Source organism: Platalea leucorodia, assembly GCF_965183815.1.
Source record: "Platalea leucorodia genome assembly, chromosome: 6".
NCBI classification, from domain to species: Eukaryota; Metazoa; Chordata; class Aves; order Pelecaniformes; family Threskiornithidae; genus Platalea; species Platalea leucorodia.
Window position 1 is genome coordinate 3,740,515 of NC_138828.1, and position 25,327 is coordinate 3,765,841.

General features: G+C 38.6%; 1 protein-coding gene across 1 annotated transcript in view; it reads left to right on the forward strand.

Moving 5' to 3' along the window:
• ANK2 (ankyrin 2) overlaps positions 1-25,327 on the forward strand; it is a gene marked incomplete at its 5' end in the record, with an annotated part of 252,201 nt that overhangs the window by 190,334 nt on the left and 36,540 nt on the right. The window contains 10 exons of the mRNA XM_082314755.1: positions 2,112-2,153; positions 3,059-3,094; positions 10,401-10,625; positions 12,317-12,415; positions 13,624-13,778; positions 14,732-14,943; positions 15,785-15,989; positions 17,588-17,684; positions 22,467-22,695; positions 24,209-24,334. Coding sequence (XP_082170881.1) covers positions 2,112-2,153; positions 3,059-3,094; positions 10,401-10,625; positions 12,317-12,415; positions 13,624-13,778; positions 14,732-14,943; positions 15,785-15,989; positions 17,588-17,684; positions 22,467-22,695; positions 24,209-24,334 — 1,426 coding nt within the window. The remainder of the gene's footprint in view (positions 1-2,111; positions 2,154-3,058; positions 3,095-10,400; positions 10,626-12,316; positions 12,416-13,623; positions 13,779-14,731; positions 14,944-15,784; positions 15,990-17,587; positions 17,685-22,466; positions 22,696-24,208; positions 24,335-25,327) is intronic.

Here is a 25,327-nt window from a genome sequence, read left to right on the forward strand (position 1 = left end):
GATACAAATTGCGTTCTTCTTTTTTATACATACCAACTAACTTGCCACTATATGTTGTGATAAAGAAGCCTATAATAATGATTACTCAGCCTTTGGAAAAGACTGTACAACACTTCATTTTTATCTTGCTTAGATTTGTCCGAGTCATTAAGTTAGCCTAAACTGTTGGGGTGCATCTTGTTGACATCTCTTTTTTAGGAAAATAGGTTGACTACTAGAGTTCCGCTTGTAAGAGCTTATTTTAAAAGGGAAACAATTGTAGAAGTACTGCGTGCATGATTGTTGCATTCACTTAGCTGGAACAACAACAAATACGTTTGTCATTTATACCCCTCTCGTCACCTACACCTTCCTTCATACACAGACACGCGCTATTACTAGGTTCTTAGGAACTAGCAACAATGCTGACGTTTCAGGTGCACGCATTGAAGGAGTATATCTCTGTCACAAAAGAAAACTCTCAGTGTCTGAAAAGAAATCCTGTATAAACATCGTTAGTGGCTTTAAGCAAGGGTACGGCCTTGGTTTTGCCCAAGACACTGGAAATGTATTGAATTCAGACTGCGTTTTTTGTGAAGTAACATGTCAGCAAAGTGTTGGACAGTAATTTATTTGGCACAGATGATCTTAATTTGGTATTCTGTGCAATCTGAGAAAAAAACGACACTATTCTCTCCCTGCACTACTTCAGTGGCTAAACCCCAATTGTTGTTGGGTTCTTACTGATCTCCCATCGTGGGGAAGTGTTTCTGTGGATCACAGCGTAACACCCCCCAGCAAAAGGATAAATTTATAGAGAACTGCTCTCTTGGTGTGGAATTTCACGGGCAGACATTTCAGCCTTTGCATAACTAACCAAAACTTCTCCTACGTCTGAAATTTCCCAAGGGGAAAATGGTTTAACCATCCATTTAAAATTTCAATGTAACTATTGTTTCAATATGTTGATAATTTCATCAATAAGGAAAGAAAAGCAAGATCTCTGGTCGGAGTCTTTGGCAGCCATTTCAAAAACAAGAAAATAATTATCCCTTAAGAGGTAACACTCTTTTGGTGCTGACAATCTCAACATAAACATCTCCCGGTCATTTTACACAGCTAACAGTTTCCGAATAGTTTCATACATTGGCTGAAGGAAAAAGTATAAATTCCTGCATTTAAACTTCCTTTCAGCAAATCAGATTTACTTCTGATAAAACTATCTGATCTTACGTATTGAGCAAATTTAAGGTTGTCTGAATATGCCAGGAAGTTTGGGTGCTAAATACCCAATAAGGTAGAGATTTTTTGCTTTGCTGGTAATATTAGGGGATATTATGTATAATTTCCTCCTGAAGCGTTATGAGAGACAGCACTAATGCCTACATAACTGCAAATGCATTTCCCAGTTTTAATCTCATACCTCACAATATCCTATTGTAGAAGAACACATTTTTTCATTAAGTTGGAAGGCAATAAAACCCTGAACGGGAAGATTTCTTTTCACTTGCAGCATTTAGACATTGCTTGACAGTATCATATTCTTATGTCTCTATCACCCACAGTAGTTAAGTGTGAATGGTAAAGATAAGGCTGACGGTAAGATTTTAAAGTAGAAATTATGTGCAAAATTATGTTGTTTTCATACCTGGGTTCTGGTGATTCAGTGAAAAAAAAATTCCACAATTTAGTTGTATAGATTGTATTTCTAACCATTCTACTGACAAATATGTAAAGGTGTGGTAGATAAGAGAGGCAAATCTGACATATTTTCAGGAACATGGCACTGCGAGCAAGGAGCTTTGAGTTCATGCTTGATATTAACTTGCTTTTGTGTTCTAGAGTAAGATAATGTGGCAGCTCTGCAGTTTTTCCAGTTCTGACTTGCTCACAGTAAAACTCCTATTTAATGAAAGATATTGATTTTGTTTATATAATTTGATGAAGTCGTCCCTATTTGACTAATAGATGGTCCAAGCGTATCAGTACTTGTATCTGACAAAGTGAAACAGTTGGGATAATATTAGTGAATTTACCTTTCTGGAAGTTGTTGCTTCCATCAGTGAAAAAGGGAGAAGGATGAAGGGTGGGCAGCTTGAACTGTGACAAATAATGTGAATTATCATTCTTAGCTGCATGTCTGCCAAAAAGGAGACTGGATCCTTGCTAACAAGGTAAACAAAATATATTTCAAGTGTTGTATTTTGAATCCGTAATATTGTTTTCCCCAATGTGAGATTAATTTCCGGGAAATAGTTATGGAAACAGGACCTGGCAGCGACCAGCTGATAGTCATTTCTAAAATCTGAAAGTCTAAATGTTTTCAAATTATACCATAGCCTTTATGACCTTTATTCAGAAAGTTGCAATAAGAAAAAACAGCAGTTGTGTTTCATTAATAGCAAATCACTGTTCACGTCAGTGGAAGGAAATGGCAACGGAGAGTATATATAATAAAAAGCGCCATCAGAAAACTGACTGGCCATGTCACACATTACTAAGAGCCTGAACAGGTCAAACTGAACGTTTGAAATTTGTCATTTTGTAGTGCAGAACAAAAGGAGGACAAGAAACATGTTGAAACGGAAGAAAGCAGAGGACAGAATATATTGATAGGAAATTTGAAGAAAAGAAAATCATCATTTATTGTGTTACCAGAAACACTGGCTGGAATTCCCTTAGATACCTCACCCTTTGATATACTGTGGTCCAAATGTTAGATGTACCTAAACCAAGCAGCATTTCCCCTAATCTGGTTCTAAAAGATTTACTCCGAATCTAACTGTACATTTTAGGTATCTGACTTCCAGTTTGAGAATGTATATAGAGAAACCAGATTACTCTAGCTTTACTGCTGTAGCAGCAGTAACCATTTGTAACCAAGGGTGTTTATGTAGGCTTATTTTCCATACTCGCTCCTATCTTCTCACATGTAATGAATATGCATATATACGTATATGTTCATGTGTTTAATTTAGAAATCTGTTTCATTTTTCCAATATTTCAGTATTTCATTTAACTCATTCTTTTTTTTCCCTTTCTTTTCCTTTTTGATGTTAAATCATCTATTCTATTGCAGATGCTCCTCTCCATGTCTTGATCATGACAACAGCAGGTGAACTTCTGCATAATTTCTTTCTTTAATACATTGCACTTCTCACCCACCCTATTTATCCTCCTCTCTTACCTCACTTCAGGATGCTTTAGTGTTTCGATAGTGCACGTTAGCCAAGCGAAAAAAAAAATCTCCTCTGCCTAGCAGTAATAGCTGCACATGGCCCTGTTCCTCTTCTTATACAGTAATTGTCCACTTTCTCCCATCTGCTCTGTCCTCTAGGACAGAAGGAAAGGATACTGGACACATAAGTCCACTGCAAAAAATCTTAACAAAGCTCCTTATACATTCCTAGATTTAATTAACAATACATTTTATCTGTTGGTGGCATGGTTTAACATTGTTAAAAGGAAGGAAACCCCCGCACACACACGAATAATCCAGCACAAACCGCTGTAGACAGGTTTCAACTGTTATATTACAAAGTGGGCCTTTTATCTCACTTGTCTGTATAAAGAATATTGCAGAGACACTCCCTAAGCCATATTTTCCAAATTGTGCCACCATATTGGAATCACTAGAATAACAGCACAGACCCAGTATATTTAATTTTTCATGCCACACGCGTTTTTTGTGTGACCTCGGTTAATCAGTGGTTGAATCGCTGGCACGTTGCTTCCTGCACAGAGCACCTGAAGCCGTATCTTCCCAAAGGAGATTATCTTCACTTGGCAAACTGAGTGTTCGTTGGCACAATACCTCTTCAGCTCCTTTAACATAGCCGTAGAAAGGTGAAAATCTTAAATATTCAGCTGTTCAGAATTATTAAATGGCTAAATAAAAGCCCCGGCGATAAACCCATATTTTTAGGTCCCGTCACTCAATCTCTCTGTAGTTGACTAATGCAGTGAAGAGAATGTTACCGTGAGCTAATACTCCAGTGGTTTGCTGTGTAGGATCATGTTTTTTGTCCTCCTGGAATGTGCATTTTGCCTTGTCTACGTATGGCATAGTTGCAGCCTGATGGAAAGCACACTGAGGTAGTTGAATGACTTGCTGTTGACTTCAGCGGGAGCTGGATCAAGGCCTTTTTTCTTAATTTCAGACTCTCTATCAGTTTTCCTTCTCCAGCTGAACACTTTACGATGGCTGAAGCACCCTGATTGTTTGTTTCTGCTTCTTCACACTGCGACTAACACTGAATGCTGCTATCTCCTTGTTTCCCAGTTTCTTTTTTAAAAAAATGAAGATAACGTATGCAAAAAAAGTTCTTAAATGTGCCCTAGTTACAGCTTTTTATTGTTTCCCGCTACCTGATGAGAGCATGTGTGCCTGCCTAGCTAGTTTGAAAGAATAAGCATACCTGAACTGACCGTGTGAAAGCGGTGGTGTATTGATTCTGCCTATTCTGGTTCTGTGTGCTCCAAGAACTATTGCCTGTTCTAGAAAGACACTTCGCGATGCTAGGTTTGCATGGCTCTTCAAATGATTCTGCCGAATGAGAAGTGCGTTTGAGTGCCGACACGCTTGCGTTCGCAGCCACCTGAAACTGTGACTCTTCTGCAAAGCTATTTACATAACAAAGATGCTTCACAAATCACACAATAAGTATCTTCTTTCACCCCCCAGTGTTGACGCATCCATTTTTTATTTTATTTGTTCATCCTGCTATTATCTTTCAAATGAGCATAGATGTAGAATAAAACCAAGTTAATTCCATATGAATAGAATAGGCAAAGGGAATAACTCAGGCTCAGATCTGACATACAAATACTTCATGAAAACACACCACAACTTTTTGTCCTTGTAAGGTTGGATCAATCCAATGCATATACATTGTCTGTCTTTTGTTCAAGTGGAGCCAGCAGAAAAAAAAACATTGCTGTTTGCTCTGCTCTCTGTAGAAGGCATGGAAACCGCCTGAAAGATTTAGGGGCCTTTTATATATGTCCTCAACCAGAAGGATGCTGTAGCCAATGTTATTTGATATAGTTACCTTTCATATGGCAAGTATGTAGATTTTAATTGCTCTAAAATTAAAGAGAATGAAATGGCCTCTCTAATTTATGAGTAAGTATGGCTAAATTAGAGGAGAATGGGTGATGCTTGATCTAACTGCTAACCATGTGTTTAACAGGAGCATGAATAGACTTCCCTGCAGTCTGTAACTTATTCCTAGAAAATAATTGCTTTTGTTCTTCATTTTATATTAAAAAAAAAAAAAAAAAAAAGTCCTGATTTCCCCTTCGTTCTCTTTAAAAGAGAGAAGGCAATGATTTCCCAAAACCTAACTTGTTTCATTGATTTGGCCCTTATATTGGACTACCACCTTGCTAAGTCTCAGGAAAGCTCAGTATCGATCCGGTTTGCAAGACTGTCAGGGTCACGTGTTTGTGTCATGCGGCATTTCTAACTGAACTTTTAAAACTGGCAGAAAATAAAACTTACTCAAAGGCTGTCTTAGTACTGACAAAGATCGTCTCATTGTTGCCCTAGTCACCCTTGACATACAAATTCTTTGCTGCTTTAACCCATAATCTGCTTTGATTTTGAATCATCACTTAATTGAAATTTAAGTTCTTGCCATGGCTTGCCAAGATAAACTGAAGTCAGTGCTAAAGAAGGATGCTTCCCCTATATGTAGTTATTATAGGAAGGACATTTAAAACACGTTCGGAAATAGGCTTTTGCTGGTGGAAAGTACACGTAATTTTGACGCATTGCTTGATTAATCAGTTCACTTATTTTGGCCACCTTTGTTTTGAATGGCTCGCAAGAATGTTTTCCTACTTATCAGCTGTCCAAAGGTTTTCTCCTATATTTATACTGTTTTCCCTCTCCTCAGTTTTACCTCATTTCTCCAATCCATAGTCAGTCCTTGCTAAGGTTTTCCTTCCCCTGTTATGCCATTTTTAACCCCTTCTGAAAATTGTAGCTATTGTATCTACATGGAGTCCCTGTAAGTTGTTTTGGTTTCTTTTACATTTTCCTTAATTTTTAATATTATAAAAAATGATCATAGAAGCACATAAGGAAACACTTAGCCTAGTTTTTTTAGGATGCCTCCTTTCTCTCCTCTCCTAGTGATAACCTGTAAGAGCTTTCTGATTCCCTTTAATACCTTTTATTAACATTTTTTTCTTTTTTTTCCCCTTGAACTCTTCACAGCCATTTGCGTTTCTCTTTAATGAGCCCTCTCCTCTCCGTTCTATGTGCGTAGATGGTTGGTAGTGCTTGCAGCAGTGCTTCCTGCAATTGGAACATGGAGTAAGCTCTGAGTTTCCTTAGCCAGAAGTCACTTTCGGCACCGCCCGGTTAGCATGAGCAGCGGGTGCCCAGCGCCCTTTGCAGAAGGAGGACCTTAGGAAGTTTTCAGTCGGAGCAGGGAAGACCGATGCAAAGGTCGAACGGGTACCTCTCAGGGATGGTAGAGCAACCCACCGTCTCCCTACATGCAGTAAGAGAAGCACCCCCACACCTAAGCTTCACGGAGTATATATGATGTTGGGGTTATTCACATGCTAGTATATGGATTGTTTTCTCTTTAACCATGGAAATTTTATAATGAAAAGGTACCACTTCCCAGAGTGATGCCTTTAATCTGCCAGTTATGCCTGATAGTTTGGTTTATTCATTTGGGTACAATCTCTTCCTATCTCAGTCTCGTCACTTAACAACATCTGATAAAAGAAACGTTAGGGAGAAGAAAAGTAATGTGTGTGTGCGTGGGCAACAAAATAATTAATTTGAATTTTACATTTCCTTTATATTAGTCATGCGATTTCTTCACTTTCCTAAATGCACATTTCAGAAAGCATGTTTTATGCCATGCATTAGTTTTGTGTGAACTATTTGTATATTGATATGCACAGTCCTTCAAAAGGGCAAAGCTTGTCCAGTCCTGGATCAGTAACGTCACCATCCAGACGTCCTATTATGTAGCAAATAGGCAGAAAAAGAGGCTGCTATGATTCAGAAAATACTTTGTTATGAATTATTTGCTTGACTCTATTGCATTTCCAAAATAATGTGAAATGTGCTGATTTAAAATAAAAAAAAAAAAGAAGAGATGAAACTGGATTAAATAAGTGGATGACAAAATGAATGTGGCAAAAGGCTGGGAAATGAACAGGGTGGTACGGTGAAAAAGAACGTATTTTTATATTCTGTGTCAGCTCTACAGATCCTGCATCAGTATACTGTCCTTTCAGACTTTTATGCCACGGCTCTGGAGCTGAGGAATTTTCCACTTTGGTTTCTTTCTTTTGCACTATATTCATGCTAGTTCTCCAAATTTGTTCTCTGGAAATTTGATAGCAGTATATGGCTGGCTTTGTGAACCGGCTCCTCCGTATTTAGTATGATAATGGGCACTAATCTTCCTATGCTGTCCTCATACTATTCTGTGTTTGCCTGAGTTTGCTGTCCGGCAGTTGAGGGGTATTTGCAGTCTCTTAGGTGGTTTCAGACTCACCCAGAAGTCACAGAACCCTTCGGGAATCTCCCATTTCACCTGAGGGGCCGTTTCAGTGATATCTATTTTTTGGTGTGTACTGTGATGAACACTCCTGTTTGCCAGATTGTGTCTCGTTATTTAGTAAATACGTTACATCTTCCTTACGATAGAAACAGCTGGTTTTATAGTGAATAATAATAATATCCTACTGGTTTTGTCCTAACCATTGTTGTCTTTGTGTCCACCTTCCGATGACACCTATCTTTGGCGCACCAGTTGGTTTCAGCGATAGATGACTGAAAGACCTTGTGACAGATTCACTGGCAGGCCTTGCTCTGACCCCCCAGGCCCATTCAGTAAACCTAAACTGAAAGAGAGAGTTGCAGCGTTAAGGCCCGAACACGCACAGCTATCCCTTTGCATCTCGAGTGCTTACTAGAGGCAAATGCCACGCTCCCTTTTTAATTCATCTGTATGAGATCCCAAGTTTTGCAGGTGTGGGAACGCAGGGCTATGCCTGTGTGCGTGAGGTGAGATACCAGTTTGTTACAGATGGTCAAAATCAAAGACTACGCCTGCTTCTTCAGCTTTTATATTGGTTCTACACCACAAGCTCGTTATCTTAGTTGTCTAACGGGTGCTTTAGGCACTGCTATTTCAGCACTCCGCTTATCTTTTAGTTAATCTGAAAGGAATGGAGAAAGAACACCATATTGAAAGCAACAGAACCCATTATTGTGGTCAGAAGGGAGATTATTTCATTTGGACCCTTACCTTTTGTGTGTCTGTATTCTTCTAGCAGTTAACAGTGGGTTTGGCATTGCTGAGACACATGGGGCGATAAGCTAAGGAGGACGTGAGGCGGGTGACCTAGCGCTAATATTTCAGTGATGGACAGCGAAAGAAGGTGATCCTGTTGTTAAAGTATACAATCTTGAGTATTATGTCAATAATGAAAGTAATTGAATCCTAAAAATTGTATTCATGACAGCTTACACAATGAAGAATGTGAACGGTAATTTAATTCCCTAAGTGCACTCATTAGCTTCTGGTAGTTGTGGGGGTAGTAGTTCTGTTGCTCATAGGATTAGCATCAAAATGTGAAACACTTCTTCCAGCACTCAGTGTTACTACCTACCTCTAACGCACCCATTATAATAGAGACTTGGACCCATTCTCTGAAACGTAATTCAGAACCGCTCTGATAACACTACTTCATGCAGTTAAAGGAAAATTGCAATGCAAGCCATAGAGCATTATTGCAGCAATTGAGCATTTAGTATCTCTTAAGCTCTTCTTTCATCTGTGCTTTAAAATGTATAAAGTATGTATTTTATGAAGGAAGCTCCCATTTTTCGAAATTAATCCCCAGAGAATCAAGGCTGTAAAATGTTTTCATTTTCTTTTTTTCCCCCCTTGTTAAAACCACAGAAACACCAACCTCTAAGGAATGAGATAATGGTTGTACTACCCAGAGTTTTACACTAAACAAAACCTAGAGGTATATGAATGGCAGTAGAATAGGAGACTGCATGTGTGAGAAAGACTGGCATCCATGGTGCATGGTGTGCTTCTGACTGGCGCTTGTGGCTCCTTTCCATCGTCCATTTTTCTGACTTGCACGGTGTGTCGAGTGTTGTGTTTTTTACAGCATGTGGAATTACTCGTAGCTGTGTGGACAATGAATGGATGCAATGTTTGTTGCACAGAACGGTGAAGGGGACAGTGGAAAAATACCTGTATTTGTTACTCGTGTTATAAGGGCTTTTCTCTATTGCAGGTCCTTCAGTAGCATTTCTGCGACTCCCCATGTGATGATTCTATTTTAGTGGCTAGAAGTAGGCCTGATACCGTTCTGTCTCATCTGCTTTTATTTTCACTTCCAGCAACCTGACATTCCCATCCCACATCAGGCATGATCCTAAGTCATAAACCAGTAAAAAAAATGGAAGTAGTTCTATACCTTTCCCAAGAATGTCCCCGATCTTTGTAACAAATCGGTCAAAATCTACCTGTTGGTTATATATGGAACTATAAAAAGTTCAGCAGAAAAGAAATTCCATGAAATGTTTTTCTCCCCTTTAAAGAAAAAGAAATAAATAAGATCATTTACCTTGTGCTAGAAGAGGGCTCCCTGTAGATGGCTTTCTGCATCTGTAAGTTTTCCACTGGGACGTTGTACTGCTGTGCAAAGTAACACAGAAAAACAAAAATCCATAAATAAAGCTCTTATACAGTGACTGTAGCTATTGTCATCTCACCAAAACCCAAAATTTGTCTTCAAACAATAATGACATGTTGGGTTTTTTGTATAAATAGGTGATAGCTCCACTGATATATTATGAACTGTATCCACACACTTCAGAATAAAATTTGATTTTTTTTAATCCAAAACCATTTTTTGTTAGAAATTATAGTTTATCAAATAACTAGAAAATTATATAGATGACCTAAAAACCGCCCCCAACAACCCCTCCAATCAGAATTGGCTTTATATTCTTGAGTCATAAATAATTTTCCTCAATAAGATGTACTTGCTTTAAAGTATTTCAAGAGTGCCAACTTTACAACATAGATACTTGCAGGTACAGAGCAGTGATATGTGCGCTTGACTTTGTCTCTAATAGGTACATGCACACGTGCTCACATTTCTTAGTGACTGCTGGTATTTTTACCAACAGCAGCACTGTAAAATAAGGCTTTCTGTGAAGAACTCTTAGATAGTAGTTGTCAGTGTAATGAATAAATGATCTTAGCATGATTTGATGCTTCACATGGGAGAAAGGCTTTTTCTAATTGTACGTCTTGAGAAAGAGCTATATTTACATACGTAGTTGGTTACGTATGTGGAGCATAACCAAAAGAATTTCGATATGTTTTGTATCTAATTTTTTTGTCCTGATTTTTCAGCTTCCTAGTTAGTTTCATGGTGGATGCTCGTGGGGGTGCCATGAGGGGTTGCCGACATAACGGACTACGAATCATTATTCCTCCGCGGAAATGCACTGCTCCAACACGAGTGACTTGCCGGTTGGTGAAACGCCACAGACTGGCCACCATGCCTCCCATGGTGGAAGGCGAAGGCCTGGCCAGCCGCCTGATTGAAGTCGGACCGTCTGGTGCTCAGTTTCTTGGGTAAGGGGTGCCATATGGCCGAAAGGAGAGCGTTCAGTCTATTTTCATCTGTTTGCAAGTTGCACTGAAACGGTTCCTTTTTCAACACTTGAACAGAAAAAGATGTTTGTAACATATGGTAACAGACCGGTCGTGTGAAATACAAATCGGTTGTTAGTTAACAATTCACAAAGCTTTTACGCCTTTTCCTTTGAAAACGGATATTTTAACCACTAGCGCTAAGGTTAATGTGCTTCCTTGGATATAATTATTACTCAGTGTTGTGATATTATAGTGGGAAAAGACCCCTTTGCAGCCAGAAAAAGCAGTTCATACTCTATTAAATAATCTGCATATAAGGCACGAATAGCACAGCACTGATCTAAAGCCCAAATGTAACGCCTGCTACATATACAACACAAGTTACAGCTGCTTATTTTAGGGACTTGTGTTGTGTTATCAGTAATTTGGACTATCAGGGAAGCACAGCACCTTTGATTTTTCTGGGGTTGAAATTGCTAAATTAAGCAATAGGACAACCCTGGAATTTTTTGGCCGTTTCTTTTGTCCTATGCTGCAAAACCCGTAGAAAGATCAGATTTGTTTCTGCTGCTGAGCTTATTTTAGCAATTTTCAGCTGAAAGCAGCAGTTATCCACACTTTCTTTTATTTGTTTTACCAACTGTTCTCCCTATCAACTGTGGCATCCAAAAGTGGATGATTGAAGGAACCCCGTCTATTACAATAAATAGCTTCATTCAGAAATTGTAAAAAAAAGTGACTCTGTAAACAGCGATAGTTCAAATCCATTTCCAAACAAATCAGTTGCTTTAAAATGCTATTATAACAAGCAGTCATCAGAGCCACTATCTTCATTAGTGCTTTTTCTAAAGGATTGAGCTTAGTGAGAGAAAAAAGTCGATTGCTAGTTTTTAACTGCCCACTGCTTTTATGTGGAGTGTGAAAGGAGAACATACCCAAGACATGTTTTGGCTACTTCACCGTTGCTCTAATCTGGTAAAAAAGCAAGAGCAGTTCTGAAACGCTGCAAATGTGATGCTAAGAGCAAGCCAACCATTCCTTTTGACAGACAGGATACCTCTTGATATCGCAAGTAACAGCAAACAAGCTGGCTAATCAGATGCTTCCTACCACTTATTCTTTTCACATCTTGGTCACTTTTAAAGACAAGCAGAAAGAAATCCAAAGAGTAGAAGAAATATTGTGCTGTCACAGTCTTCCCATTATCTTTGTCACACACGAATTGACCTTAAGTATGTCTCCCATTCTCTTTTTAATGGTTTCTCTGCCTAATGAGAATGTCTCACCTGAAAGACCAGGATATAGAACAGTCTTAGTCATTCTCAGATCTTTGTGCCCTTCCTGCAAGCATTTTCCTAGGTGTTGTACTGGCAGCGAAATCAGAAAGTTACTGTACTGTTTGCAGAGATGCATTCTAAGGTCCAAATCCTGTTCCCATTGAGTTCGCTGACAACTCCCATTGTCTTCCCATAAGCAAGAAAAGATCTTAAATTAACGAAACGAATTTTGCTGATTTTGATCACCAAATTGTCATTGCTAGGACGGAACCTTATTCAGTGTACAGCCTAATTCCACTCTGTGGACCAGACAGTGGCACTGGCGTTCTGGCACAGAAAATACATAAAGTTTATTTATGTTCTTTCTTTCACTGCTGCTTTGGATGTACTCAGTAAACTTCATCTGCCTACGGCTCCTCCCCCACTTAATGAGGGAGAAAGCTTGGTCAGCCGAATCCTTCAGCTGGGGCCTCCTGGGACCAAATTCCTTGGGTAGGAGAGACTTGAAACAAATTGATGGATGCTGACCTCCCCATTCTTCTCCTCCTTCTGCAATATGATTTTTTTATGTCATTATGCCCATGATATTGTCCCTTTCTATCATTTGAAATTTTGTATACCTAACCCTTAGTGGACCATTTTTCAACCCCTGTGGTATGTGGTTTTGTTTTGGTGGTATGTTTGTATCTTTTTCTTAAAGTACTGTGGCCTTCATTTTTGTTTTGGCATGAAATCTTCCTAGTTATGTGCTTGATGTCTGTAGCAAAGCAACCTGGATTGGGACAAAAAAAAAGGAATCTACTGTAAATTTTAAGTTGTTTTTTGCATCAAGGACTGGTTAATCAATAAGTTATATGTTGGATACCACCAGTATAATAGAACACATGACATTTACTATGTACATGGTAACCTGTGTGAGTCCTCTAATTAGAGAAGTGTATATACAAATATATTTGTACTTTCTCTCTTATTTCTAAGAGTATGTATGTATATGTATATATATAAATATAGATATATGTACACATATGTGTTGTATATGTGTGTGTATATATATATATATGGACGCATACACTGATACATCTATTGATATCTGCTTGTAAGGCAACAAGGCAAATTCTTATCTCCTATACTGACATAGAAACCCAGATGATCTCCTCAGACCTCCTTTATCTCTTCCAGAGTGTAAATCAGAAATAAATTCATTGGAATATATAGAATTACAATGAAGTAAAATTCGCACAGGACACAATTGCCCACTGATTGCAATGAAATTATTCTGATTTGCACTGGTATAAGTGAGATCAGAATTTGTCCCACTATTCATATACGTTACAGTAGATTCTCTTTGAAATGAAGTTGCGCAGGTTAACCCAGACAGTAGTGACAACTAAAATGGGCATGAGTTTTTATGAATTTGCAAAACAATTACCAAATTTCTAGCTACGCACTATTATATTACCAAATATCTTTCACACTGTGGAAAGAGGTGAATGCACTTTTTAATCTGTCCTTCGGCATTTACTGAGTCCCTGTAAAAATCTAATATGTGTTAGTGACCTACTAGTTTAGGATTATGCCAAAGTATTCCAGCGAAATAGGTAGAATTCCAGGTCACTTTGTAGCAGACTGAATAGAGTTGCTGTTAATCCTGTTTCTTCCTCTCTCCCGTGTGCATTTAATGCGCTGTGTTGCTGTGCCAGGCCTGTGATTGTGGAGATTCCCCATTTTGCTGCTCTGCGTGGGAAGGAGAGAGAGCTGGTGATCCTGCGCAGCGAGAACGGGGACAGCTGGAAGGAGCATTTCTGTGAATACACTGAGGATGAACTGAATGAAATCTTGAATGGGATGGATGAAGGTATCCAGTGTGATGTATTTTTTTTCTGTTCCTGCATTACTTCTGTAACTGGGGTTAAGAGCTTTTTACTATTTATTCAATTTAGCACCTGATGTTTGGTCCACCCTGGAATTTCTGACGCTACATTCTCCAGATACTTCATTTCAGTCACACTGGAGCATAATCATGTTCTCAGTACAGGAGCCAGTGGAAGCGCTGTGTACTTGTGCTTACTTCCCTTGCATGATCTGCTGAAGTACTGGGACAAAACAAAATCTACCATCATGAAGTTGAGAATAGATGCTAGACTTATGTTTTTTACTGCTCCTTTTCATAGCGGTAAACGAAAAGCTTCCATAGCAAACATCTTTCCAAAACACGACAATTATCATACTCATCCTTTCCAAGCAGCTACACGTGTGGGAGGAAATGTCAGTCATGGGTACTTTTGCTTTCTGAGAGAACAGAATGGCCTCGGGATGTCTAGGATCTGCAGAATTTGTTATTAATTTTGATGGCTTTTTTTTTTTTAAAAAAAAAAAAAAAAAGAAAGAAAGTAAACGAGCCAACTCACATACTTACAACTGAACTCACACTTTGATACTTTTTTGATTTGGAGTTTAGTTTCCTTGACGCTGCTCCAGGCTGTAGTGTAAACAGGTGAAGTAGGAAGGGTCTTGGACCAATCCCTTTGCTTGTTTGCCTGCTGATTTTGGGGATGTTGTCAATATGTTCTGAGTTTGCTGTCTTAAGCTCCATTCAGTTAGTTGTTCTGTCTGTCTGTTCCTTTCTTGATTTCTCTGTTTTAGCTGAACTTAAAATACTGGGGTATGGTTCCTTTTCCCCTTTGATTTCTAGAAAAAATACTTTTGTAAGTTGGAGTTAAACCGTGAAAAGCTTGAATGCATTTTGAAGTTTGCTGTGTTGTTTCTACAAAATTCTTGTCCTCTGACCATCTTCTCTTTTGGCCTCAGTACTTGACACTCCAGAGGAGCTTGAGAAGAAACGTATCTGCCGCATCATCACCCGAGATTTCCCCCAGTACTTTGCAGTGGTATCCCGAATCAAACAGGACAGCAACCTTATCGGACCTGAGGGAGGTGTGCTGAGCAGCACTGTTGTACCACAAGTGCAGGCAGTCTTCCCAGAAGGGGCTCTAACCAAACGAATTCGCGTTGGCCTCCAGGTACAATGAAACAAGGCTTATCTTTCTTTTTTTTTTTTTTTTTAGTGTAAAATCACCTTCTTTGAATGGAGAACCAGCATATTCAGCTTATCATGTTGGATGTTGTTGCCTAGAATGCTTCTAGTAAAAATAATTTAAAAAAAAGAATCCATGCAAAAGTCAAAGCAAGTTGTAAAGCTTTGGGTATTACAGTTAATTCAGATTCCTGTCTGTTAACTGTCTATATAATCTTGGGAAAAACACCTAATTTTGGTGATGATGATGGTATCAGTGTAGGTCATAGAACAATTTCTTAAATACCTCTCACGAAAGGCATCAGAGAAGTACAAAGTGCTGTAATAACCAGGTCGAACGTACAGGTTCTCAGCGTGAAGTAAACCAGCCTAACAGTTCACTACTGAAAGAGGAGGAATTTTTTCCACTACCTCCATCCCCGCCTCCTGCTGCATGCATCCACAACTTACCTTGGCCAGGAGACCGTGCTTCTTGAAATCCCCTGTGAATAGCTTACTAAAATAGCTCAGTGCTTGTTCTAAGGCAAAAAAAAAAAAAAAGGGCTGTCAAGGGAATTATTTGCTACTGGTTAAGTGAATGAAATTAATGCTGTAAAGGATCTGACGAGCACCAAGAAGGGGGATAAGAAGAGGAGGAAGGCGTGGAAAAAGGGAGGTCTCCACTTCTCACTGGCAGTCAGTTCTTCTGCCTGCAAATTTTCATGGGAAATTGTGCCATTTAGTGTAAAAACTTCAGGGTTTCGTGGCAATATACAGGCCCAGTTCTTTACCTACTCATTAAACTCTTTTCAAGTAACTCTTCTGTTACTGTCTTTTGCTTTGGAAAGGCTCAACCTATGCATACTGAACTTATAAAGAAGATTTTAGGCAACAAGGCTACCTTCAGTCCTATAGTCACGCTGGAGCCCAGGAGAAGGAAGTTCCATAAACCCATCACGATGACGATTCCCGTCCCCAAGGCCTCCAGTGATGGGATCATGAATGGTTATGGGGGCGACACACCCACTTTAAGGTTACTATGCAGCATAACAGGTAGGATGCAAACACTAGAGCTTTTTATGTGCCTCTTGAAATTGTCAGTCATCGTGGGCTGAATATGTTAAACTGATTATACACATGGAAAGCTTGGTGAAAACCTGACTGGGATGAGAGGCTGTGAAAATAAACTATTTTCCAAACAATTACATTATCGCAGAAATAACATTTGGTGTTTGGACTAACAAGAGATGTGTAATATAATCATAGACTTGGGGTTGGGGTTTTTTTGCATTTTCCTTACAGTTTGTTTCTTGAGAACCAACATACCTCTGCCTAGCAGAGTAAGTGTAGTACAGACATAATGTTGCAGTGTGCTTCAGAGGAAAATATTGGAGTTAAACACTTCATACTTGCTATAACTCCAAAGTGATTAGCGTCTCATTCAATCTCAGTTAAGAGGCAGAAATGAGCTGCATGCATTTATTCTGTTTAGAAGTTAGCGTCTTTCTTAATTTTCAAACTGATTTCAAATACCAACCCAACGTAAGATGCATTACACACTGAGAGGTCTTGGACTTAGGTCCAAGAATGCTTCACCAAAAGGAGAAAGGTATTTCCTGAAAACTAGTATTCCTTTACAGACACAAAACTTTGTTTAAGGTTTGCATAAAGACTGTGCTACGTCGTCAAATGGATACCGAACAAGTCAGCTGTATATGAGAGGAGGGACAGACACACATTCTGATTTAGCCCTGGTTATGCATAGTTTTTCCTTTAGTTCTTCATATGTGTTTTACAAATATTCATAACTGCTGTTAGAAATAAACACTTCTATTTCTGTTTTCTGTAAGCTCAGTGTGATTTTAAGGTAACTAGAAACCAACTGGACATTCTTCACCAAAAGGTGAGGCAGGGACATATATTGAAGAACTTGAAAACACAGCTGCGGGATGACAGATTGTGCCCACGTTTTCAGCTGCATGGGCCAAATAGGAAGCTGGCAACGTCCATGACAAAGGGGGCCGAAACACTTAATAGACTGATAGAAATCCAGAAGGCTGTCTGTTGTACAGCGTGGTACGGAGGTGCACATTTCGACTGTGAGGTCTTCCAGGGAGCTTGTCAGACACAAATTGTTTAACAGGTTTTCGTAGCAATGTGCAAAAGAAATTTCTTAGTTATGTACATTCTGGACCTGAGTCGTCTTATTTGAAAAAGATTATAGAAATCATAAATTGTAGTTGTCACTATTAGTAACATTATTATTGTTTCCCAAGCGTAACAATATAGGTTTAACTGCACTATATCTGGACCAATTTTGCCCCACATATGTGAATAGTCTAGAACGAACAAAAGTAATTGCTGATAAATTACATCTCTCCCCCCAAAATTCTAGCCTCTTCTAACACTTCCGGAGCTGTGCTACAGGACTCATCATTTGAAAATCATTTGGGCACTTTGTGTTCTCAGGGGAAACCCATACAATCCTACTAGCATTAGTGGAATAACGTGGACCTAAGGAGGAGGCATGTCTGGGATTATTACTGGTCTCATAGCGATGAAAAACTCCAAAGGATGTAAAATATTTCTTAGAAGCAAGAAAGCTGCAGGCTTGCTTGGTTTTAATTTTTTTTTAATCTCTATCGTTTCAGGAGGAACCACCCCTGCCCAATGGGAAGACATCACTGGAACCACACCGCTGACATTTGTTAATGAATGTGTTTCCTTCACAACAAATGTGTCTGCCAGGTACCTATACAACAAACCACGAGTTTTACAGTGCTACTTGCAAGTGCATGTATTTTTTCAATAAATATGTCCTTTAAACTATTTTAGTTTATGTAGTAGAAGGAATATAGATATTTTGTCTACTCTGTGAACCAATTGGTAAGGTATTTTGGAAGCCCTGAGCCTCCTAGCACAGACAGATGATGTACAAGAGCTGTAAGTCCTACAGTCCTTACCAGCTGCGGAAAGAAATTGATGTTCTTGTCATTTTTATCTCGGCCATTAGTCCTTTGCGGTCAGCACCTGCTATGATCCCAGAAATGAATTAATGACATACTTATTTTTCTGAAATAGTAATCTGAGGGACAGTTCAATTTTCAGGTAGTTAGAAAAAATCTGGTTTCATTTTGAATACCCCTTCTCTCTCCCAGATGCAGAAATATGTACATTTCCATGGAAACAGAAATCCCTTATTTGGGTAGCTTGTTACACATCTTATAAAAGATGTCACTTCCAGAATATCCAACAAATGAGAAATCAAGCAGAAAGGCCTGTAGGTGTGCCAAACTGTGGTCTAGAAGAATCTCTTCCAACCATCTGTTCTTGTGATGAGATTCAACTGCTGTCTTTCTGAAAACAGAATTTCATATTAAAAAAAATAATATATATACACATATGTATGTATTTTAGTTTGTATACTGTCCATGATTTATATCACAGAAATGCTCAAAAATCTCCTTCTCTGTAACAGGAGATGCAGTCCATGACCTGGAAAGTATTAAATTTAGGGTGTGTAGTCTAGCAAACAGTTACAAAAATCTTGGATAACTTGCCCATGCAAATCAATGAATTTCCTTCAGTGCAAGCATTCAGTGTCCAGAGTAGTTCCTACTATTAGATTAGGTTTGCTATTTAATGAAATAATATATTCAGTGTTAAAGTGAGTTCAGCTCTTGCAGTTCAATTTACAGTATAACTTTAACATTAGGTGAAATAAAGTATTCTTTTTCTATAGTTTCTCAGTTCCAAAATGGCTTTCTTCCCATTAAGGTGGATGCTTTGCTTACGTACATTTCTTTTCGGTTCCACTAAACATTTTTCTTTAACAGCAGTGACCACAAGAGGGAGATCTTAAAGTGGGTTTTAGCTCTCATCTGCTACCTTCAGTGTTCTGTTTAAAGGGGTAAATGAAAGATTAATTTAAGAACCAGATGTGGAGACTAGATGCAAAGTTTGAGAGGTCAAAGTCCCTAAAATTGTGAAGCCCCAGCAGGGCTACACATGAAATACAGCCAGAATGAGGGTGACCGTTTATGGAACTACAATCCTTATTAATAGTGGATGTTTCCTAATCCCGATGATGACATTAAAATTGATTACTATTGCTGGTGTTCTGTGATATAGGCAGGGTCCAATGTAGAGATTTTAACGAGTTCTACCTCTTCTTTTTAATCTAAATGATTAAATTCAACAGACTACTTTAACCCAAACATCATTTTAAATTCTTTTAAAGTTAGAAAATGGGATTTTTCCTGTATTTACAGTCAGAGAATTAATTACCTTCTTTGCTGAAGGACAAATTAACTTGAATTTCTTCACTTGTGTCCTGGTCTAAAAGTGCATCTACCCTTGTGCCCTGCTGAGAATCAGCTGATTGCTGACTGTGTGCTATTCCCAGTAACTAGTCCCTGACTAAACACATTTTGCATGCAGTGTTATACTGGACAAAATGTTATGATGTCTGGTTAAATCATTAATGATGGAGAACAGTTTTCCCATTCATAAGACTAATTCTAATGAGCTTGGGAAAGAGATACATTTGTGTAAAAGACATGTGAATTAAACTGCAGACTTTGAGGCATAGCTGTTTTCCATTTCCTGAGCTGCAGCTTTTTTAAAAATTTAGTATCTGTTTGGGCTTCTGAGCCCCTGGTGTGTGACAGCAAATCATTTGAGCATATGGTGACTTCTCAGAGGATATAGCCTCTCCAGTTTGCGCCCAGCATAGCACAGTTCTCCCACACATGAAAAGGCAAGTATCAGTATGCAGAGCCTTTATGTACCAAACATGCTTTCTCTCTTTCAAATGTCATCAGCCTGTTTTTTAACCAGTGTGTTTGTTAAATGTTCTAAAGATAAGCACAGCATGAAATTCGCTATTATTCAACTGCAGATGAGTAAGACCAGAGAAGTTACACTTGAAAGGTATGCTTTGTGGGTTATAATACCGTGTAATCTACAGTAAGTAATAAGCCCCCTGTAGATTATATGAGCTTTTGAGGTGTCTTTGACCTCTCATGACTTCCGTCTCCATCCTACGGCTGTCAAACTCAAGCATGCTTTGCACCCACACAGTGAATTTTATTTAAAAGAAATGTCATCAGCTCCACGGAGAAACTAAACGAAGTGATATCTGAGAAAGAAGGCAATACGCGTTCCTCCTTGTAAAATGCTTGGTGCATTTCTGCTGTTACATTTTGGGAGCAGAAGTAAAATTATTTTCCGCGGAAGTTGTTATCTTTGCAAAATAGCAATTCAGTTGTTTTGACAAAGGTATAAGGAAATTCTGTAAATTTTTATTACTGGGCAATGTTGTCCTGGCCTGAATGGCCCAAAGCAAGGGTAAAGAACCTGTAGTTTTCAGTAAAGAGGAGGGTCATTTTTGACACAAGGGGACCTGTTCTGGAAGCTGAAGTTCTAGACCTGAGTTGCAACACCAGTGGTATGTCTTAGGTAACTGTGTACGTTTGATAAGTTTTGAGGTGGTTTGTTCCAATTCACACGCACTAGCAATACTTCATAAGAGGCAGACGTTCATTTGTAATAATTATTTTAGTGAAATCAGACAACTTATGACCTTAGCCTGTAATCTTAAAGTATTTCTCTGTCATGGTGGTACCTGAATGAGATAGCAGCGGCAGCTCCTGGCCTCACGCCATGCAGAGGAACTCATTTATTCCAGTAGTATTTGCCTGTTGCTTTGAACATGTTTATGTTTGACTTGTGGTACTTGTGTCCCAGACTGGGAACCGCTGGTGTAGCAGATTCAGCATATACATTAGAAAGATGCTGTCAGTAAAACGGCATGTTACAAACCACGATGAAAAGCAAGTCAGTGGTGATCACAGCCTCTGTGAGGCAAAGGTAGTAGGAATCGGATGTGGACACATCAGGTTTCAGGGTCTTCAAAATATAATATGGCTTGGGTATAGAAATATATATATACACACATATATATAGCTGCTCTTCAATATGCATAACAAAAACTTGCCACAAAATCAAAGTTAAAAGTCCCTGACTAAACACATAAGAATAATTTCTGATTTTGCATGCAGTGTTATACTGGACAAAATCATTTGCATTCACCTAAAGACCCTCAGTTTTTTATATTGTACGTAAGGAATGTACTGCTAACCTTTAAGCTAGATGGTAGAAGAAAAACAAGTGTTTTGGGCAAGGCAGCTTTGTATTTCACCTGTTAGAGATGGAGGTCCAAGAACAGACTGAGGGATTAGCAACGCCTGCCAAAAGCCGTTTTGGTCTCCCATTCCTCATCAATAAAATTCAGGAAAATTTCACAGCATCCCTGTCAGGTCAGAAATTTGTCGCAGTTCACTAACACCCGAGTGCGGTATGATGATGCACACAGCACTTAACAAACAGGAAATTGTCCAATGCCGAGGAAAATTTCAGGGGACTAATGAGAAAAGGATGAAATTGCCCACTCTGTAGTTTAACGATTTAGTCATAACCTGGAAGAGAAATGACAGGCTCAGCATATGACTAGATAGAAGCAATTTTAGTAAGATTTTTGTGGGACATAACTCTCTTCTGCATCATCAGATGTTTAGCAGCAACCAGCTGTCAAAAAGAACCTGTATTTCTCTAGATGAAAGGCACATATTGCATAGTCACAGTTAGGGGGAAATCAAAACTGTACGCTTCCAGTACACCCTTCTCTACTTACATGCTGCATAGAAATCAAATAATGACACGTAATAAACAAGAACAAATTTGGGCAGCTCTAGAAGAGTGGTGATAAGATTAATTGCCATTTCAAGCATCACCAGGAACTGTTGAAAGTGATGGAAAACAGAGACCACTGAGCTTATTCTAGAAGAGATTTATTTCTTGGTAAAAGGCAGGAAACATTTGATCACGTGTTGTCACTATAAGGAATCAATTCGGATGAAAACAAAGTTTAGGCCATAGCCAACTTTTGAATAGAAGAAAAAACATTTATTGGATACTGTGCTGAACTTCCAGAATTGCTTGATTTTGGTAAGCCATCAATAATTGTTTAAATATTATAAACATACTTAAAAATGGAATATATGTATTTCATAAACACAAAAATATGAAAAGGTTTATGTATTTAAATCTTCAGAGAAGGTGTATGAGACTGTTTGCCAGAGGACAAGTGAACTTCTTAAAGCCTTTACAAGCCAGTCAGGTACCTGGAAGCAAACAAGCTTCCAGCTGGGTGAGATCTTATCAGAATGGCAAACAATTTGTGCAGCAGGAGACTCGGTGAAGGGTTTGCATCTGATATTTAGGAGACTTAAGTTCTGGTCCAAATGCTTTCCCTCCTGATTTTGCATCATGCTCCTAAATGCATGTGGGGTAGCATGAGCATTCTGAGGCTATTCTTCCCAAATGGTAACTCTTTTTTTTTACTTTATTCTGACTTGTCATATACAATTGGTGTGGTTACCAGCTAATGCTGCCAAGAGGAGAAAACATATCATTTTCTTGTTTAAATCTTTCTGTGCTGATTACACAACTCTGCATTTTCTTTTACAGATTTTGGTTGATAGACTGTCGACAGACACAAGAATCTGTTACTTTTGCTTCCCAAGTGTACAGAGAGATTATCTGTGTCCCCTACATGGCCAAATTTGTGGTGTTTGCCAAATCACATGATCCCATTGAAGCACGGTTAAGATGTTTTTGCATGACAGATGACAAGGTGGATAAAACTCTAGAACAACAAGAAAATTTTGCTGAAGTTGCCAGAAGCAGGGATGTAGAGGTACTGTACAAGAATCTCAGTTTTCTCCCTTTTCAAATGTCTGTTTTTAAGCTAATATTTTCTGCCTTTTATCTGCCACAAGTACTAGAAAAATAATAGTGCCAACAAATCTTGTCACGATGCAGTATCATACATCACGATCAGATGAAAACTTTGACTTCTGTCAGATGTAAGGGAAAAGTAGTTGCCAGATAGGAGTGATGAAATCCTATTCCCAAAGGGCAATTGCTGATCTCTTAGTCCACAGTGGTGGTGGTGGTCCGCAGTGATGACTTAGTTTTAATTAGCTCTGTAGCAAACTGCCAGGAGACACTTTGAATTTTTTAGTTACTAACTTCCTCTTAGAGGAATGTCTGAGTAAAGATGAGGTTTGAGGGTGTGTTGTTCTTTGCTGAACTGTTATGTTCCCGACCCTGATACTAAGTGGGTGTTGCGAGAAAAGCGGAGATAGTCAAAGCCAAAAAGGACAGGTAAATCTCAGCTTCCAGTAACTCGACAAATGAATATCACTAACCAAAAAGGCAGTCAGCAGTAGTCCTGTTTTGTCAGCATCTTTGCATACCAAGAAGTTAAACTAGCAGGTTTGATTAATATTCTGCTTTACAAAACAAAAATTACATCTGTTGCTGAACAGGCAAAAGCTTTCCTATGTGGAATCCAGCAAACTGCCTGCTAAATGCAGTTTTTCTGGCTCTGTCAGCTTCCCCAGAAGGGATGACAAATTGAAAGTGCTTTAACTACATGCATGGCATATTCGTCTGCTCAGTATGGTCTCTTTTCCATGAGAATCCCGCCTTTAAAAAATTTGTCCTCACTGTTCCTGAAGCTCTGACAGGCATTTCTAGTGCAGAGCAGCTAGATAAAAGATGGGCTTTATAAAACTGCATGACAAGGCTGAATTTCTGGAAAGTAAGGATGAGACGTTAATGTATTGGCAGTTTGAAGGCAACATCTCCAAAACTGGTAGGCTGAGAAGACACTGTCTTTGCCTGCTGCAACAGACTGTTGCAAGTAGATAAAACACGTAGGTAATCTAATGTAGAAAGTTTTTGCATTGGTAAAAAGGTCCTCTGTAACTTCATGATATTCCCAGACTGGCTTATTATCCTATCTGTCAAAACAAGGACTTTTGATTTGATTGCTGAAGAAAATATTTCTTTGACTGTTATGATGAGGCCAGGTTAGCAAAGTATGTGAAAATTAGAGCCAATAAAAAATCCAGATTAAAATATAGATTGAGAATTTGCCCAGATTCATGACACTGAATACTCTTTTTGTCATTTATAGTGTCATGCTATTGTTATTGAATTAATAATGTATTCGATTTGGAATGTAATAATCTGAAATGGTTCCACAGATTTTAGGTAACGGTACGTAACAAATCTTGTAAATGCTGACAAGTCCTACCAACTTAAGAAATTGGTCAAAACTACTGTAGAATAACGCTTAAGAAGAAATCCTAACCACCTGACTGTGATCAACTGCTGCTTTGCTTCTTTTTCCTTTCCAATAGGTATTAGAAGGAAAACCCATCTATGTTGACTGCTTTGGTAATTTGGTGCCACTAACAAAGAGTGGGCAACATCATATATTCAGTTTTTTTGCCTTCAAAGAAAATAGACTTCCTCTGTTTGTTAAGGTAATGTTATAATATAAGCTATGGGTAGTATTTTTATTTTTTGTCTACTTCTGAGTTTACAATAGACTCTAGCAGACTGAAGAACAGTTCCAAATTATGTTATGATAATGGATTAAATGTTGGCTTGGGTAGTCAAAATAACCAGAAGTGGCTACCTAAAATTCAGTAAAATTTTTCTTTAAATATAATTATCTGTGCCTGTGGTCTGCTATATATGCTTGTGTCCGCGGCATTCTTTCAGACACACAAAATGGTGCTTCTAGGAATCCTGTTCTCTACCTAATCATCTAAAGAGCTGATGAAGTTTGATCTTGTTTGGTTTTCTGTATCATGGTTCAATGTATTGTAGGAAAAAATGTGGAAACTGTAAAAAAGTGTTCAGAAAACATTGTAGAATTGGCAGAAATCTATCAAAATATGATCGTTGTACCCTACACTTGTAAATATGCATCATATGGCCATAAATACAGATATAACTGTTCTTCAACCAATCATCCTGTCTTCAGTAGCAACACAAAACTTCTTTGGGGGTGCAGTAAGAAAAGCATGGCTCCTTTTTGGGTATTTCAAGTTATGGTTTTACCATATTTTTGAGAACAAAGGAAAAAGGAAGTAATTAATTTTGATAAATTCCCAACTGTAACCTAATTTTATCCCTGTAGTGTATATTACTGTGCTGTTCTATTTTTAAAACTTCTGTGGGAGTAGGAAAGTTTGTAAAACAAAAGCCAAAACAAAAAAACCTTTGTTCATCCAAAATTAACTAATACTTTAGCCCTAGCTATAGAGCCAGTGACATAAACACCATGGTCCACGGGGCTCATCCGCATCGTTCATGAGATCTGCAGGGAGCAGTAAGCCATGTAAAAAGGTGTTCTCACCGTGGTCTGTGCCAGCAGCAGAGAGGGCTGCTGTCACCGAGCCACCATCACCTTCTTTTCCAGAGAGAGAGAGATTCAGAGGGCACTGCAAACCTCTTCCCACAAACTTTTC